The following is a 19,391-nucleotide window of genomic DNA, read 5'->3' on the forward strand; positions in this document are numbered from 1 at the left end:
TGCATCAAATATGTCTCGTTGAATTATTGGAATATGGAATATCACTACTGCATGGTCGGATATTATATGATTACGATATGCTGATATCACATCAAACCGTTGTAATAACTGCAAAATAAATCTGTGTTCGTGCGTGTGCGTGTATGTATGCACGCGTGTGTGTATGTATGTGTGTGTATGTGTGTATTTATTTATGAGATGATTATATATATTTATAGGAATGGAAATTGTACGATACTAAAAATTTGCTTACGTACTTTACTATATTAATAAGTATGTCATGCAATTTTTATATTTTGTTGTGTTGTTGAAATCCTCACGGACCAGGTAGTTGCATATATACATATATATATTTGTATTATTTAAATTTTTGTCTCTTTTATTCTAATAATTTAAAATAAAATTATGACGTAAAAACGTAGATCAAATTACAGTTTGTATAGTGTTAAAAAATAGGAGAAATGACATACATGACAGAGTGGTATCGATTACATCATAAAATAGCAATCGACCTAATTCTAATAATTTTAAGATCAAATGCCATTATTAAAATAACCGCCGGAAAAATAGTTCAGTTATCTATTGCAAGTTTTGAAGATGTAAATTTATCTAAATAGTGTATTAACATTTTTTTATAATATTTCGAGGCAGATTTGTTTTTATAAATTTCCATAAAATTGTTTAAAATATTTTACTATTTTTATATATGTACTTTTATATATGAACTTTTAACTATTTATATGTCTTAATGTTTATTATATTGAGTGTTTATATTGCTTATAATTTTTTAATATTCTAATACATGCGTCTAAAAAGATCTAAAAATTATTACATAAAAAATGCGCAAAGATTATTAAGATGAATCTATCAACTATAATTGTTTCAGGTCATGAAAACATCATTTGCGTATTTAAATATACTCAGAATAGTAGCGACATAACAAAATCTAGATGTATATGACATAAAAGCCAGATAACAAGATATTCAAATGAATAATCAATGTAATGATATAGCTGATTCTATGATATTAATAAGTATATTTTTTTCTTCTCAATAATGTCATTATGCTATATATCCCATTTTATGTTTTGTCTTATTAATAATACATTTTTATGTGTATAACAAACAAGATATAACTTTTAAGTCATCAGCTAAAGTGTAATATAAACTACCAAAAGACGTCACACTTTTGCCTAATATAATTTACATTAAGAATACTACTCGTTAAATAAAAATAACTGCGAATTTGATTATCTTTGTTGACCAAGCTATCCCATGAATTGTGTTCAGATGTCTCGTACAATTCATGTGATTTCGTGCAACTAGTAGCTATAAGTATCGATTATAGTCTGTCTCAGCTGGATGGCGTACAAATTTGTTCTCTCTCCTCGCATGTCCGCGCAGGCGCTGGCATAACCACTTGAAAAATCAAGTAGTAGGATTATAGCCCGTACTATCAGTACCTGGCGCGTTGTCTATGAATCGACTATGAAGCGCGTTTCTAGCGAGATCATTGTGAACAATTACAAACAAGACAATGATTATAGTTTACAGTTAAATCGTTGGTTTTTGAAATCGATAGGCGCTTGGCCAGAAATACAAACAAATTCAATGATTAAGACTGTATTAATAAATATCTTGCGAATAATATGTCATTCATTAATAGCTTTTACCGTGATATCTGCTGTATTATATATATTATTTGAAGAAAAGGATTTCCGTTTGAGACTCAAGGCTATTGGACCTACGAGTCATATTCTGATGGGTGGAATTAATTACTGCTCGCTCTTGCACCATAATAATCGGATACGTACGTCTATAGAGCACATGGAGACCGATTGGCGGATGGTGAAGAAAAAATATGATCGGGAATTAATGCTACGAAACGCGAGAGTGGGACGCGTTATAGCGGGCATTTGCGCGCTTATCCTGCAAGGTGGCGTTATTTGTTACAACATAGCGAGAGGAATGTCACGGATATCCGTGAAAATCGGCAACAAGACAATTGAAACAGGTCGTCTACCTTGTCCATCCTTCAACAAAATCGTAGACACCAGACTTAGTCCAGTATATGAGATCGTGCTCGCGTTGCAGTGTCTTTCGACCATCGTGGTAAATAACATCACGATCGGTGCCTGCGGTCTCGCCGCGGTTTTCGCGATGCATGCATCCGGTCAACTCAATGTCGTGATGTTACATCTCGAAGAACTCGTCACCGAGCGACAAGATCTCTTTCAGCTGAGACTGGCAAACATTGTGGAGCATCACCTGCGAGCCTTGAGGTAAAAACTAATTTTAAAAGATTATGTACAAATAAATTTTAATTCTCTACGAGAAATGATACGGTTGTATATTTTATAAACTTTGACTGATTCTTGAATAATTTTTAAAACTAATTTCTCGTAAAACGTAATTTTTATCTGAAAAAAGTGCCAAAAAAAAGTAATATGTGGAAAAATTATCTAATATTTTTTTTCTAAATATATCATATTTGCAGAATTGTAACTATCGCGGCTGTAAGATATTCGGATAAAAAAATTGTGTGTCTTTAACGTCGCGGCTGTTGCTGGATGTGTCGATTGCAGGTTTCTTTCACATTTGGAGGCAATTATGAGTGAGATATGTTTTGTGGAATTAATCGGGTGTACATTCAACTTGTGCATGTTAGGATATTACACCATTACGGTATGCTTAAAATTTAAGAAAGGTGAATATGTGACAGATTGTATATATCGTTACTACATCTATATTATAAATGCTGCTTACTTTGTATAACTTGTATATTCTTCCAGGAATGGCATGAAGAGAGTATAAACACTATAATAACATATATCATGGTATTAACAGCAATGATGTTTAATATCTTCATATTTTGCTTCATTGGCGAACTCGTGTCGGATCAGGTACATAAAGTAATTGTGTTCCATTTCAAAAGCTTTTCTTATATGTTTATCTGCAATTCAAATATTATTCACACTTGGATTCATAGTGTAAAAAAGTTGGTGAAGTAGCTTATATGACGGATTGGTATAAATTACCACATAAAATCATTCTTGGTCTTATTTTAATAATCTTGCGATCAAGAATTGTTACCAAAATCACGGCTGGAAAAATATTTCATATGTCTATCCAGACTTTCGGTGTTGTAAGTATTATGAAAATTATAAATATAACTTTTAATAAAATTAAAATTTAGTATATTTAATATATTTTTTATTGCTAAAAATATTATTGCAAAAAGTAATATAAAATTGCATAACTTTATTTTAAATATAATGTTTAAAATGAAGTTATGCCATTTTATATTACTAATATGCATATGTATAAAACTTATTAAAATGCAAAATTAATTACTAAACATTTTAGGTAATTAAAACGTCGGTCGCATATTTAAATATGCTTCGAACTTTGACTATGTAAATGCTATGAATGTAAATAGTAAAATATGAATATTTGTAATATTCTCTATTTAGATATATTAAAAAATATATAAAATTTTTCATATAGAAATTATGTGTATTTCATACGTAAACCTAATACAAATCTAATCCACACATATAAACATACAAGCACATATATGATAACGGATGCATTACGATAGAAATTAGAAAAAATTAATATGAGTATAAATGCCTCTATGCTTAGATTTTGTATTATATAGTAGAGGTGATAATGAGTATACGCATAGAATTAATGTCTCGATGTATAATAATAATTCAGTTAGCATCACTGTATGGGCTTTATCAGTAAGTTAAGTTATAGAAAATTCATTCTATTATTTGATCATAGTTGAGAAGTAGAAGTAAAAATTAATATTTTATCGATTATTATTATAATTTTTTGTTTCTAGGTTTTAAATGTATTTTAAATGTTTCATTGCGAATCAAGAACTTTTCTCACACATTTTAATATCAATTAAAGGATAATCCTTTTCTTGTCAATAAAATAGTAAATAATATTCTTTATTATATATTTTAGTTTTTTCTTTATATAATACGACTATCTATCAAGCAACGTCAATCAAGTTGTAGTAATTACATTATCTAAAAATACGTAATGCTTTAGAGGTAGAGAATGAATATGTATTCTTGCCTCCATATATATATTATCCCAAAAATGTTCAGTCTCTGATGGATATTGTCAATGCACAATGATATTGTCTTTACTTTAAAAGTATCTCTGTACTACTAAAGTAAATTAAATTTTATATATTTTATATAATTTTTATTAAAATCTTTATATTAAAAGTATTAATGGCTAATAAACAATTCTTTTTACAATTAATCCTGTTGCTCGTAATCGAGCGTAATGACTTCTTTCATATGCATACCTGTGGTGCGCACGCTATATTGAACTATATGATTATACACATATGGGACTTATATTTTTTAACGTCGATTCCGAACGTCAAAATTTTGTTAGAGAAGCATTTTTGATAAAGATACTCTCGGTTGTCACTTCTTTTCGAGAGGAGATACAAATGTATGAAAATATTGTTGGGTTTATCAGAAATCGAATCTCGAGATCTCTAACATAGCAGATAAGTGCGCTGTCTGCTCGTGCTGCCACACTCGCTCTCTTCGTAATAAACATTATAAAATTTCAAATTTATCTGTACTATGAAAATTAAGTTTTTTTTAAAGTTTTTTGTAAAGTGATATGATTGACATAACTAGGAAATACAATCTTGTAGTACAAAAAATCGACGAAGTATCCTACATGACCGATTGGTATCGTCTGCTAGAAAAATATCGAACTATCCATTAGTACTTTTGATAGCGTAAATAAAATATCATTTATTAAATTGATTCATGAAACATATGACTTATGTGTCATTTTTCTAAATAGGTGATTAATATATCAGTTGCTTATTTGAACATATTACGTGCATTAACTATATAGACAACTCAAAATGTACAAGGAAAAAAAAGATATAGCTTACATAATTAAAAATATTTAGTTATGAGCAATATAGAAACATCATCCTAGTTTCTCTTTATATAATAAAATCTTTATATAATAGAAATGTATATAATTGATATGATTTGTTTAATTTGATGTGTCAATTACATCAATATTTAGCAGGCGCGATCTGAAAACCAAAACTTAATTAGGAGATTATTTACTATAGATAAGTTATATATCTATAATTGCGTCAACCGTGACATTATAAAGTATGATATTAAAATAATAAAAATTAAATTATTAATAAGAATTAATTTCTTATTTAATCATGCTATAAATTAGGTTGCAATTTCGAAAAACAAAAGTACCACCAAAGTGATTCACCACACTTACAAAAATATGTATACGTGAAATGCCGTTATTGCTGCAATATAAATTAACTTAACTATTGTACTGTAGTTCAAGCAACCACATAAATAGTTGTTCCATATTTTACTATTTAATTTGGTTAGCATCACTAGATTCTGTGCAGACCAACCATATTGTTTTTCCTGTGTACAAATTATAACTACATTTCTGTAGATACAATAAAAAATATGAAACTAGTAATTTTATAAAATTAATTAAGCATTCAGTATGGCATTAAAGAAAGAATAAGAATAAGAAATACATAGAGATTTAATAAATAAAAAGATGTGCGTGAACTTTGACATTTATTCTAAAATGTGATACTTCTTTCGTGTCTTATTTTACTAATTTTTTTTCTATTTAAATTCTAATAAATTTCAATTCTAATAAATTTCAAAGTATAGTCATTATATTTCAAAATATTAATTCATTTAACGTATACATATTCATCTAATTATCTAATTTTATGAAAATGTATATGTATGATTTCGTACATATGCAATATTTATATTCCAAAGAAAAATTTATAAAGGAAGAATGAGAATCGCGATCCTTACCGCAATTCTTCTCGCAAAACATACTCGTGAAAGAAGTTATATGCCTTACGTATCTAATTCACAATACAGTAACTAATATATCACACAAGGAAGAGGAAGAAAAAATCCTCTCTTACCCTTCGTGGTTATCAGAATGACTATAAAATGCACCCCTCAACTTCATGACGTGGATCGCTCTTTCCTTGGAAGTTGAATGCGCAAGCGCCTGATATGACTACGTATTCTCGACTTTCGGTCCTTTCAGTACTACCTGAGCTTCCGTGCTTTAATGATGCGGAAATCATCCTGCACTCAGAATTCAAATCCAGTAGCGACCGTTTATGATCATGAGAAATACGCGAGGCTAAGTATTCAGCAGATCCGTTGGATAATGAAGTCAATTGGTATTTGGCCCAATTCACTCAAATCCTCTTCTTCGATAAAGAAATATGTGCGCGTGCTAATGAACATAATTTATCTCGGTATAATGGCTTTTCTCTTCATTCCGGGCGTCTTCTACGTCGTGCTCGAAGTCGAAGACATATACAATACTTTGAAGTTCATTGGGCCGTTATCCTTTTGCCTGATGACTATCATGAAGTACAGCTCGCTGGCCTTTTGTAGAAGAGATATCCGTGTATGTATCGAGCATATCAAAATCGATTGGAGGAATACGTGGTATCACGACGATCGCGCGATTATGACTAAAAACGCGGAATTCGGCCGTCGTCTCATAGTGATCAACGGGTTCTTCGCGTACAGCGGTGCCATATTCTTTCACATCGCCATGCCGATTAGCATGGGCAAGATTACAGAGAGTAATCTGACGTACCAACCATTGCCGTATCCGGTCTCAAGGATTATTGTCGATACGCGTCATAGTCCAATAAATGAGATTTTCTTTTGGACTCAGTTCGTGTCGGCTGTCGTTTCGCAAACCGCTGTGACCGCTACCTGTGGTTTGATTGCCGTTTTGGCAGTACACGCTTACAGTCGTCTGGAGGTTCTCATGCAATGGATTGTGCATTTAGTGGACGGGAGAGAGGACTTTTCTAATAACGTAGACGAGAGGCTGGCCATAATTGTGCGAGAACATGTGCGAATTTTATGGTAAGTCCGCTATTCAGAAAATAACAATTATCTCTTTTAAATGTGTTGCATATTCAATATCCTCATTATTTTAATTTCTCGTACATTTAAAAAATAAGTTGTAAACTGTTAATCATCTCTGGTCTACAATTTATCTACAATAATACTTGTGCAATAATGCTTTTCTTTTCACTATAATGCTAATCATTACGTTGTAATAACATTTTTTTTAAAACAAGAAAAATTTATTGTTTTGAAACACTCAAAAATGATTATATAAATTATATACTGTTTTCTTATTTGTAATATTATGATTAATTAATTGTTATACATATTTCCATTCACGTACGTGTATTATTTTGCAGTTTTATAGAGTTAACAGAAAAAATATTGCACAAGATATCTCTTGTGGAAGTTGTAGGAAATACGCTCAACATATGTTTCCTTGGATATTATACAATTACGGTAGGTACATTGTGTAAAATATGTGGCAAAACCAATTATTCTGCAATAATATTGGAATACGGATGATGTATGCAAAATATGTTTTCGAAAATAGAAAATTTTAATTGCAGGAATGGGAAAACGGCTTTGCAATAACATACATTATTCTGCTTATGAGTTTTGTCTTCAATCTTTTCGTATTTTGTTATATAGGTGAACTTGTTGCCGAGCAGGTATGATTTGGATTACCGCCAAAATTAAAATAAAAAGTTTTATTATTGCAAATGCAAAAATAATTTGAGTGTAATTCATTTAATCAATTAATGAATCAATCCTGTATATAGTGCAAGAGAGTTAGTGAGGTTTCATACATGATCGATTGGTATCGTCTATCAGAAAGGAAAGCTCTAGCTATTATACTAATGATTGCGATGTCCAATTCATCGGTTAAACTTACTGCTGGGAATATCATTGAGTTATCTATGATCAGTTTCGGTGATGTAAGTATTTACAAATTAATTATAAGTTTTATAGAATAAATTTTTAATTGCATGACTCATAAACGTTTATTAAACAGGTGATTAAGACATCGATTGCCTATTTAAATATGTTACGTACACTTACTACTTAAAAATTTTTCATAAATTACAGTACTGATAATTGATGTAAATTGTATTTGTTGCAAAATAAATAATAATATCAAACCAGTTAATTTTATAAAATACCAATATATCAATTAATCAATCTTTACATGAAAATAAAAGAAGAAATGAAGCTTCGAATACAGATTTAATAAGTAAGAAGCATTAAATTAATACTAATTCAAGAATCTAATACGTCTTTTATACTTAGGTTTTTAAAATAACTTCTAGTTCACTTTGTGCGATGAATGTAAATATTTCTCTACTACAATTTCATAATTATTTAGAAAAAAACGGTTCATTAAAATAACAAATTTTAAAATGTTGATAAATTATTTCCCACATACAAACAAATATAAAAATGTATTTTATATATTTATAATAAATGTTTTTTATATATTTATAATAAATTTATATATTTATACATAAATGTTAACTAAATTCATTTAATAAAATTCATTTAATAAAATTGCTTTTATTTTCTTTTTTTTTCTGTAAACATTTAATCTTAATATTGATTTTTTATTATTTTAATTGGGAGCGAATAGTTATTCGTATTTTACTTATATTTTGTCTCAAGAGTACTCAAGAGTATATCAGATAAAACAGAATTTTAAATAGAGATATTTAAAGCAAAAATTCAAGTAAGCATATGATGTGCTAGTATGCAGAACGAAAGACATCTTTTAATCTTCTAACGTAAAAAATTATATTTCGTGGATAAAAAATTTATCATGTTTTCACATGACTTATAACTGACAGCAATCATCTTCTTATTCGATCATCTTCTCTTTATCTTTATTATCTCTATATCCTCTATTTTTATTACACATTATATTGAACTTTATATGCAACAAGTTATACTATAAATATCGATTGTGTATAGTCAGCCGACACAGCTACGTTTTTTTCTGTCAAGAATAAGTCATATGTTCGCATATGTACCGCCGTATTTAAATTGCTATAGGCAGTAGTAAAGATCCTGTAATCAGAATTTGGCGAAAGCGGACACCATTTCTAATTGATTCTGTGATTTTGGTTCACTCGGTATTCTTCGGATAGCTCCGTACATTCTCGGAAAACGAGTGCGAAGGAAAGAAAGAGATAGATAACTATACAAGCAGATGAGTAAGGCTATAAATGCTTTGAAGCATTTGATGGATCAATGAGAAAAAAGAATTTTACAAATTGATTTATCGAAAAATGCTTTAAAGCATTTGTAATATCATATTGACCATCCTAAAACCTGTGTCAAAGAGATTAGAAATCGTTCCGAGACCTTGGACAAAGAGAAAATTAATAAATTATAATTCAGCCAATTGATCAACTCAATTGGTTTCTTCAAGTATTGTCACGTATTGCCTATCACGCATTCTAATATTTTTTGCGTATGCGTTCATACGAGAAAGTAACATCTATTATCTCTTTCTATTCGCCATTTTTGGTCTATTCATCAAACTTTGATTGTAGGATCTCTAGTACAGACTAATGATTGACACGCTCACCACAGATAAAGTACAGTGCGTTCTTTCGTACCAGTCTAAAAATATTTATATTTAAAATAATAATTTACAGCCTTCACCTAAATTGATGGATTTTAAAATCGGTAAATGTTTAGAGCTTGAGAGAGCTTTAGAGCTTGCTCAAGAAGATTTTATCGAAAATTCTGAAATTTATGAATTACTCCTCGATAACTCTCACTGTAATACTCTCTTTACGGTATATTCTTCTCGAAGAGAAGGATATTCGTTTAAACTGTAGGCCATGGAATCTACAATTTACTGGCTTAAAGATGGTATAAATTATTGCTCATATTTATGTTAAAAGGATACGTAAATTTATCGAACAAATGAAGATTGATTAGCGAATGGAAGAGATCGCAAGGAGAGAGATTTTTTTTTATCATCATTAAGACAAGGAGTGCATTCGTTTCATGCATGATGCATCATTTACTCTTGTTGTTCACCGAATGTTAAACAAGGATAAATGATGCATCATGCATGTGGTAACCATATTTTCTTTAAAAAAATGAAGGACAAATCTGAAAATTTTAGAGTTTTCTTCCTACATGTTTTCAAATCGGTTTAACTATCAAGAATCTGTGCATATAGAATTTTATTGCACAGTGCTACTAATCAAATTGAGATAATGCGCAATTTTCTGATAATTTGAAACTGATTCGACTGTATTGGAACAAATCCTTGATCTGAAATAATAAAAAGTTCGAAAGAATAAAAAATGAAAGCAACTCTAGTTTGAATTTAATGTAAAAAATTAAGAAATATAATTAACAAAAACAAAGTGTATTTATATGTATAAAACTGTAAAATATTTTCCATAAAAATTTGTTCATTAATATAATATTATATACAAACATTGGAACGCTAGTTAGAAAAGAATTTCCCGTAATGTCAAAATAAAGGATAATATTGGAAAATAAAGGACAAAATTGAATTTTGAAGATACAAATAAATTTAAATGATAGCTATCTGAAATAAAAGACTTTTCAATAAAGGTATGGTCACCGTAATCATGCGTGAAACCATGGAATATTAAGATGTGCCTTCCAACAAGCGACATAGTGCGATACAGTGATCATGTGACCTTTGTTTAACAACATCATCATTACATCCTTGTTGTTTGGCAAACAACAAGGATGTAATGATCCATGATTGTATCACAGCGTGTCATTTGTGTCTCTTGTTGGAAGGCATACAAGAATAAGACTAAACTCAAATCCGATCACGAAAAAAATGAGTTCGAAACACGCTGTTGAAAACGCTATGGCAGAAATTTGAGCGCTCCTGTCGGAGAAAACTTAAAGGATTTGATAAATATTTTTCTTCCTATTTTTCTGTAATTCTGTACATTTGTATATTTTCATGCGTAGAATATATTTCTGAGAAGGAAAGTTGTCAAGATTCGTTTTTATTCTTTTTAATTTCAAAGTTTTTTGATCGATAAGTTAAAAAAACGATAATTTATGGCTATGCATATGTATGTGTATATGACCTATGACAGTCAATACTTCCAACTTTTCCCACAAGGCCATTATGGCACTAAAACCACATCGGCCTGATATTCCATGAGTTTTTCGACACCGTGTTTCGAGCCCATTTTCATAACTAAAATTTAGTCTTCTATCTCTTCGTGCGTGAAATGGAATACGTCTATGATGAGACACACTAGAAGAAAATGCATTGTAGCAAGCATTTAAGGGAATTCTAAAGCGAAGCTCGAATTCTAACGAAGTCACCAGAAGTCGCTATTTTTCCAGCGCATCGACATATCTTTATGTATTATCACACCAATTTCTCACGAAACCTATGATACTCTCAGTCGCACATTCGTGTCAATTTTCATATAACAAATTCGCGATATAGTTTAAATCTAATTCTAAGAATTCGACGTTGTTTGTCCGTGCAAACTATGTATTTGTGGATTACTCATTCGTAGGTACAGTTGCAAAACTTTCGTATAAAGTAAATGTTGAGACATTGATGTGATATTATATAAAGGTTGCGTTGCGTTTCACGCATGATGCGCATGCTGCATTATTTATCCTTGTCATTCTCGAATGTTAAATAAGAGTAAATGATGCATCATGCGCATCATGTGTGAAATAGAACGCAGCTAAAGACATGTCAATGCGCGGCGCGATCTCTGATGATTTCGGAGCTTCTCTTAAGCATTCATCATGCAAGGTGATATTTTTTTGTTACATTGTAACGAGGAGAAAATCACGTAATCAACAATGAAATAGTCGCAATAAGTCATTTATTATGTCCATTTTTAAATATGATTGTGGATTTGGATATCAAATTTAACCTCAGTATCCTGTTTACGCTTCAGTCTCTGTGTATGCTACAGTCTTTCATCCCTCATCATGAACAACACTATAGTGCATACGGGTTGATCGCATTATTCGCGATACACATTCAATTGCAACACGATCTGACTTCTCAGCTCATGAATCAATGGTAATAAACAACCAAATTCAAATTGGCGGAGAAGGAATTATTAATTATATTATGCCACTCGGGGGCATGACATTGACAACAATGTCAAAGGCAAGATCATTGGAGGATAATTCTCTATATTAAATAATTATCATGTTTTTTTTTCTGTAATTTCTGTAAATGTAACATATTAGTACGACATTAAAGAAAGTATAAGAATAAGAATAAGAAATAAATACAGATTTAATAAATAAAAAGATGTGTGCATAAATTTTGACATTTATTCTACAATATGATACTTCTTTCGTGTGTTATTTTTCTATTTTTTTATCGTTTACTATTTACAATTAAATTTTTTATTTTAATGAATTTCAAAATATGATCATTATATTTCAAAATATTAATAAATTTAATATATATACATATTCATCTAATTATCTAAATTTATGAATATGTATATGTATGAATTTATACATATGCAATATTTTTATTCCAATGAAGAATTCATAAAAGAAGAATCGCGATGCTTACCGATTCTTCTCGCAAAACATACTCATGGAACAGGTTATGTTACGCACATAATTCACAGAACATAATAACCAATATATACAAGGAAGAAGAAGAAAAAATTCTCGTAGTTGTCAGTATGACTATAAAATGCACCCTTTAACTTCATGACGTGATTGATCGCTTTTTCCTAGGAAGTTGAGCGCGCAAGCGCTTAACGTGACTACGTGTCCTCGACTTTCAGTTTCCTTTCAGTACTACCTGAGCTTCCGTGCTTTAATGATGCGGAAATCACCCTCTACTAAAAAATCAAATTCAACGACCGTTTACGATCGCGAAAAAGACGCGCAAATAAATATACAGCAGATCCGTTGGTTACTGAAATCAATCGGCATTTGGCCCAATTCACTCAAATCTTCTTCTTCAATAAAGAAATATGTGCGCGTGTTAATGAACGTAATTTATCTCGGTATGGTGGCTTTTCTCTTCATTCCGTGCGTCTTCTACGTCGTGCTCGAAGTCGAAGATATATACAATATCTTAAAGTTCACCGGACCATTGTCCTTTGGCCTGATGGTTACTATGAAGTACAGCTCGCTAGCCCTTCATGGGAGAGATGTCCGTATATGTATCGAGCACATCAAGACTGATTGGAGGAATACGTGGTATCATGGTGATCGCGTGATTATGACTCGAAACGCGCAATTCGGCCGTCGCCTTATAATAATCAACGCATTTATCGCGTATGGCGGTATTACGTTCTATCACATCGCCATGCCATTGAGCATGGGCAAGATCACAGAGAGAAATAGTAATCTGACGTACCAGCCACTGGTGTATCCAGTCGCAAGGATGATCGTCGACACACGTTATAGTCCAATTAATGAGATCTTCTTTTGGATTCAATTTGCATCGGGTGTCATTTCGCAAACTGTCGCGACCGCTGCCTGTAGTTTGACTGCCGTTTTGGCAGTACATGCTTACGGCCGTCTGGAAATTCTCATGCAGTGGATTTTGCATTTAGTGGACGGGAGAGAGGATTTTTCTAATAACGTGGACGAGAGGCTAGCCATAATTGTGCGACAACATGTGCGAATTTTGTAGTAAGTTCACTATTCAGGAAATAACAATCATCTTCTTCTATATTTGTTGCATATTCAAAATTTTCATTTTTATTTTTAATTTCCTATAATAACATTTGAAGAATATCGTGTTAAATTATTAATCATCTCATACTTTTCTTTTCGCTATAATACTATTATTATTATGTTTAGCAGCCTTTTTACACTCAGTCATCAGGTCAATTGTGGAAAAGAATGCAACACATGCAAATAATAATTTTGAGATTTACAGATTACATAATGAATCTGAAATAGACAATTCAATTTTAATTTCGTTATACATGATCTCTATGTTTACGAATATTCCTTTAAATCTTGCAATCAGTAGCATTAAAAAAAGGCATTTAATTACTTTAAAAACGAACCATTGAACGAATTTGTTGAAACTTTAAAATTTATTTTCTCTTCGATTTTCTTTACATTCAACAATAAAATTTACGAGCACCCTATAATTAAAATTCGGCACCCATGTGAGTTTCTCCTTATTTCTTGTCTGAACTTGTATTGCGAGATTTGAAAGAAAAGATTTTAAATTCTTTGAATTTTAATTCTATATTTTAACTCCAGATATGTAGATGACATTGTTTTGACCGCACCTAGTGATCAAGTTGATAACATATTGATCAATTTCAATAGCATCTACGAAAAAATTCAATTCACATTGGAAATCGAAAATAATAGATCTCTTAGTTTTTATCTCCTTCTTAAACGCGAAAATAAAATTATTATTAATTGGTACCACAAAAAAATTTTTTCAGACAGATATTTATTCTTCCTATCAAATCATCCCATTTCTCATAAAATTGACTCCATCTACAACGTTGTCGCCAGAGTAATCCTTTTCTTACACTATCTTTCGTCAAAAGAATTTTGAATTAGTGATCATTCTTTTAATGTAATAAAAATAATTGTTATATTTGACGTTGATTTTCAACTACATCAACAATAGAATCAAATAATAATACATAAATTCAATTACAATTTTTCACAAGATAATGACGATTTAATCTCGAACACTAAAAATAATAATGTCAAAAAACTTTTTCTGGTACCATATGTACCCAAAGTCTCTAACTCTGTCATTTCGTTTTTCAACAGGGCAATGTTCACGATTGGACATAGTTAATTAAATAAATTAAGCTCATTTATTAGAGTTCAAAAAAATAAATTAGACAAATTTCAGAATCGAAATGTCGTTTACAAGATCAATTGTGAGGATTGCTCTGCACCTTACGTGGGACAGACGAAGAAACGATTGAAGACGCGTATGCATGAGCACAAAAGTCAGATGGGACTCATCTGTAAATATTCTGTTACTGAACACATATTAAATCACAATCACAAATTTGATTGGAAAGATGTATCAATTTTAAATACAGGATTCAATTATAAAAACGGATGATCTCAGAGATGTATCAGAAAACAGGGAAATGACTCACACAAAGATACAGAGCATCTAGACATATCTTACAATAATTATTATCTATTAAAATACACGTCTAATGAAAATAAATAGGTTTCAATTTTGATCTCAGTCTATTAATGTTTATAACCAATCATTTTAACGTTTAACCAATTCAAACGTTTTTATTGTAATTGATCTCCTGGTTTATATGTAAATCTTAATCTTTACTGTTCCAATTAATCTTGTTTTAACATTTGACAATTAATTTAATAATGACATAATTCTATTTGACCTCCTTCATATAGATCTTAATTCCATTTCAATTACTTATTGATAACATTTTAATAATATTGTATCATTATTTTATATAAAACAATTTAGATAACATATCTGCATGTCAATTTTAGCAATGAATATTATCCAAAATAATTTCACCATTATGCACTCACATTATGAAACAAGAATTCAAGATTTAAGGAAATATCTTATCCGTTGCAACTATTTGAAATGTACCATCACAACGAATTATACGAAATGTCAATCTTTCGATATCGATCTTTTATTCAATTATTGCTGAAGAAGGATTTTGTTTTGAAACGTACAATTTTATATGTCATTACTTAATGTTCTTTGTTTAATAAATTTATGATATACAATTTCTAATCTCAATTGGTTCGATTATAGACCATTTTTTTATGGATTTACTATCATTATGATTGTAGCAATTTTTTAAAAACAAGAAAAGCTTATTTATTGATAACTCGCACAAAAATTATCATAAGAATTATATACTGCTTTCTTATTTGTAATTTCATGATTAATTGATTGTTATATTTCCAAGCATACGTGTATTATTTTGCAGTTTTATTAAGTTAACAGAAAAAGTATTACGCCAGATATCTCTTGTGGAAGTTGTAGGATGTACGTTGAACATATGTTTCACTGGATATTCCACAATTATGGTAGGCACATCGTACAAAATGTATGGTAAAATTCACTATTCTGCAATAATATTAGAATACGGTTGATGTATGCAAAATATGTTTCCGAAAATAAAATATATTAATTACAGGAATGGGATAACGACTTTGTAATATATATAACATACATTGTTCTGTTTATGAATTTCACCTTCAATCTTTTCGTATTTTGTTATATAGGTGAACTTGTTGCCGAGCAGGTACCATTTCGTACCGCCAAAAATTAAAATAAAAATTTTGTCTGCTACTAAAGCAAAATACATATGTATATATTTAATAAAATTAATCAATTTCTTCAGGCTCAAACGAAATAAATCAATGTTGAATTTATTAAATGTATTAATGTTGAATCATTCCAATGATTCAACATTGATACATTTAATAAATTAATAAATCAATCCTGTACGTAGAGCAAGAGAGTTAGTGAAATATCATACATGATCGATTGGCATCGTCTACCAGGAAGGAAAGCTCTGGCTGTTATACTAATGATTGCGATGTCCAATTCATCAGTTAAACTTACTGCTGGGAATATCATTGAGTTATCTATGATCAGTTTTGGTGATGTAAGTATTTATATAAATTAATTGTAAGTTTATAGAATAAATTTTTAATTGCATGACTTATAAATATTTATTAAACAGGTGATTAAGACATCGGTTGCCTATTTAAATATGTTACGTACACTTACTACTTAAAAATTTTTTATGGTATTAAATTATAATACTGATAATTGATATAAATTGTATTTGTTGCAAAATAAATAATAATATCAAACTAGCAATATATAATGTAGAAAAAGAAACAATAATTAGAACAAAACAATAAATTTATTAAAATAAAAAAATAAAAAATGTTGATAAATTATTTCTCATATACATATAAATTATATAATGTATTTTACATATTTTATATATTTATAATAAACATAAATGTTGGCCGAAATTTATTTAACAAAATCGCTCTTATTTTCTTATTTTTTTTTAATATTCTATTAATAATCATAATATTAATTTCCTATTAATATTTTAATTTGAAGCGATTTTAATAATTATTTGTATTTTGCTTATATTTCTCAAGAGTATATAAAGTAGAGTTTTTAGTAAAGATATTTAAAGCGAAAATTCAAGTAAAACATACGATGTGTCAGTAGGCAGAACAGATATATCTTTTATGTATGGAACTATATATTTCACAATTAATTAAAAATTAAACGTGTTTTCACGTAACGTGACTTATAACTGATACCACTTATTCGATCATTTCCTATCTTCCTGACATATATATTATTATATCTTTCTTACACATATTATATTGAACTTTATATGCAACAAGTTATACTGTAAATATCGATTGTGCACAGTCAGCCGACACAGCAATATACTTTCTCTCAGGAATATGTTCGCACACGTACTGCCGTAACTACTTGATTTGCTATGGGCAGTAGTAAAGACTACTGATTGACATACTCAGACTTATATCTGCACCGCAGATATAATATAATGCGTTCCTGTACCCAAAATAGATATTTACAGATAAAGTAATAATTTAGAGTCTTCAACTAAATTGTTGAATCTTAAAACCAGTAGATGTTTAGATATTGATGATCGAAATTTTGTCGAAAACTTTGAAATTAACGAATCACTCCTTGATAATTCTCACTGTGATACTCTCAATACGATACATTTTTCTCGAATAAAAGGATTCGTTTAAAAGCTATAGGTCGTGAAACCTACAAGTCACTGATTTAAGGACAATATACATTATTGCTCGTATTTTTATGTTAAAAGGATCAGATACGTAAATTTATTGAACATATGAAGATTGATTGGCGAAAGGAAGAGATCGCAAGAAGAAAACATTAAGACATGATGAGACATGCTAAAGAAAGACAGCAATCGTTTGAGAAGATTCTAAACCAACAGGAAATTACCGACAATTGCGGGTTGCCAATTTCTCCGAATTGAATTTATATCGCCAAATCCTTTTATACAATAAAAATACGCATAAAATAAACATCGTCCTCATTAAATGTGACGAAAAAAATCGAGGAAAAAATTAAAGGTTCAATTTATTTCAGCTCTCACAGCTGTCATCTCAGATAAAAATTTCCTTAATGCAGAAATTCTGTAGGTCGTACGTACCAAATGATATACCTTCCTCGGAAGCGTATGACATATATGAACAATCCTGAGTTTGCGAAATTGTGATCAGAGAACAAACAAAAAAGATTTTTCAAAATTGAAATCGTATTTTTTGTATAACAATATATATAATACAATATTATATAACATAATATATTATATATATAATATATTTTTATTAACTTTTTTCCTTTTTTACAGAAATTCGAAAATCCTTTTCCACAATTAAAATATACACATTAATACGTATATGTAAGATGGAATTTATTCCGAGAATGACAAAAAATTTCGAAATTGAAATCTTAAAAAAAATTTTTTATCGTTCTTGATATAAACTTCACTTCGCAGACACATATTAATGCGTATATACTTTAATCCTGAAAAAAGATTTTCGAATCTGTGAAAAAGAAAAAAATATTTGTTATACAAAAATTATATAGTTTAGTTGGTAATACAGACGACTTTAGGATTCTATTGAGGAGAAGTCACCAGAGATCGCTGTTTTTCCAACGCAACGATATGTCTTTATACAATAAAACTTATACAATAAAACTTTATACAATAAAACTTTTTGTATTAAGGAAGCATCTACGTCAGATGACAGCTCTACACATTGAAAAAAAATGTAAATTTTTAACTTCTTTTTCCGATTTTATTATAAAACTTATTACAGCACTTCCAAATTTTGCGTCTACTTTAATCCCTGTAAATGAATTTTTGATTCTGTTCAGTAAATTCGGAGATTTATATCTATTTGCGAAATCTCAATGATTTGACCACTCCAGCATCCCTTTAAGCGAAATAGCTTTCGTGGAAATTGGAAGCTATACGATAAACATATATTTGTGTGGATATTATGTTATGATGTTACGCATATTGTGTAACAAATACGTGTCGCAAAATGTATATTTTTTTTTAAATAAAATTATAAATTATTGCATTACAATCAAAATCTTTAGCAATATGTATAACGTGTTTTCATATATAAGAATGTTTTCGTTGAAGGAAAGATAAAACTAGTATTATATATTAATTTATATTTTTCTTGTTTTGTTCCTTATACAATGTCTATATATTGGGTGTGGGAAAAAGTTCGTGGCGTTTTTCCCGCATTAAATGTTCAGCAGTCGGCACTATTAATCGCATCGGCAACACTAGACGTGCGTTTAAAAAGTGACATTTTAATCTTTGTTTTGAGCCGAAAAAGATTGAAATCGGTGGATGAAAAGTTATTTTATTTTGAAAATGAAAA

At 29.8% G+C, this 19,391-nt stretch overlaps 3 protein-coding genes across 3 annotated transcripts; all 3 read left to right on the forward strand.

Moving 5' to 3' along the window:
• The first annotated feature begins 1,611 nt into the window (after nt 1-1,611).
• On the forward strand, nt 1,612-3,420 carry LOC108685923 (odorant receptor 4-like). The gene is made up of 5 exons (XM_018190938.1): nt 1,612-2,282; nt 2,586-2,715; nt 2,793-2,903; nt 2,990-3,145; nt 3,367-3,420. The coding sequence occupies exons 1-5, from the start codon at nt 1,612-1,614 to the stop codon at nt 3,418-3,420; spliced, it is 1,122 nt and encodes a 373-aa protein (XP_018046427.1).
• A 2,721-nt stretch (nt 3,421-6,141) lies between these two features.
• LOC108685924 (odorant receptor 85c-like) lies at nt 6,142-8,013 on the forward strand. Its single transcript, XM_018190939.1, has 5 exons — nt 6,142-6,959; nt 7,304-7,403; nt 7,514-7,615; nt 7,727-7,882; nt 7,960-8,013. The coding sequence occupies exons 1-5, from the start codon at nt 6,142-6,144 to the stop codon at nt 8,011-8,013; spliced, it is 1,230 nt and encodes a 409-aa protein (XP_018046428.1).
• A 5,328-nt stretch (nt 8,014-13,341) lies between these two features.
• LOC108685937 lies at nt 13,342-16,693 on the forward strand. Its single transcript, XM_018190953.1, has 5 exons — nt 13,342-13,592; nt 15,878-15,977; nt 16,088-16,195; nt 16,406-16,561; nt 16,640-16,693. The coding sequence occupies exons 1-5, from the start codon at nt 13,342-13,344 to the stop codon at nt 16,691-16,693; spliced, it is 669 nt and encodes a 222-aa protein (XP_018046442.1).
• Nucleotides 16,694-19,391: the final 2,698 nt, after the last annotated feature.

This window comes from Atta colombica, unplaced genomic scaffold (assembly GCF_001594045.1).
Source record: "Atta colombica isolate Treedump-2 unplaced genomic scaffold, Acol1.0 scaffold162, whole genome shotgun sequence".
In the NCBI taxonomy this organism is placed as follows: Eukaryota; Metazoa; Arthropoda; class Insecta; order Hymenoptera; family Formicidae; genus Atta; species Atta colombica.

Bases quoted from the DNA above. Each gene is read 5' to 3' on its own strand.
- LOC108685923 (XM_018190938.1), top strand. From the start codon at position 1,612: ATGATTAAGACTGTATTAATAAATATCTTGCGAATAATATGTCATTCA. The intron at 2,716-2,792 runs GTGACAGATTGT...ATATTCTTCCAG, and splicing joins AATTTAAGAAAGGTGAATAT to GAATGGCATGAAGAGAGTAT. The intron at 3,146-3,366 runs GTAAGTATTATG...TAAACATTTTAG, and splicing joins CTATCCAGACTTTCGGTGTT to GTAATTAAAACGTCGGTCGC.
- LOC108685924 (XM_018190939.1), top strand. From the start codon at position 6,142: ATGCGGAAATCATCCTGCACTCAGAATTCAAATCCAGTAGCGACCGTT. The intron at 6,960-7,303 runs GTAAGTCCGCTA...ATTATTTTGCAG, and splicing joins GAACATGTGCGAATTTTATG to TTTTATAGAGTTAACAGAAA. The intron at 7,616-7,726 runs GTATGATTTGGA...TCCTGTATATAG, and splicing joins GTGAACTTGTTGCCGAGCAG to TGCAAGAGAGTTAGTGAGGT.
- LOC108685937 (XM_018190953.1), top strand. From the start codon at position 13,342: ATGATCGTCGACACACGTTATAGTCCAATTAATGAGATCTTCTTTTGG. The intron at 16,196-16,405 runs GTACCATTTCGT...TCCTGTACGTAG, and splicing joins GTGAACTTGTTGCCGAGCAG to AGCAAGAGAGTTAGTGAAAT. The intron at 16,562-16,639 runs GTAAGTATTTAT...TTTATTAAACAG, and splicing joins CTATGATCAGTTTTGGTGAT to GTGATTAAGACATCGGTTGC.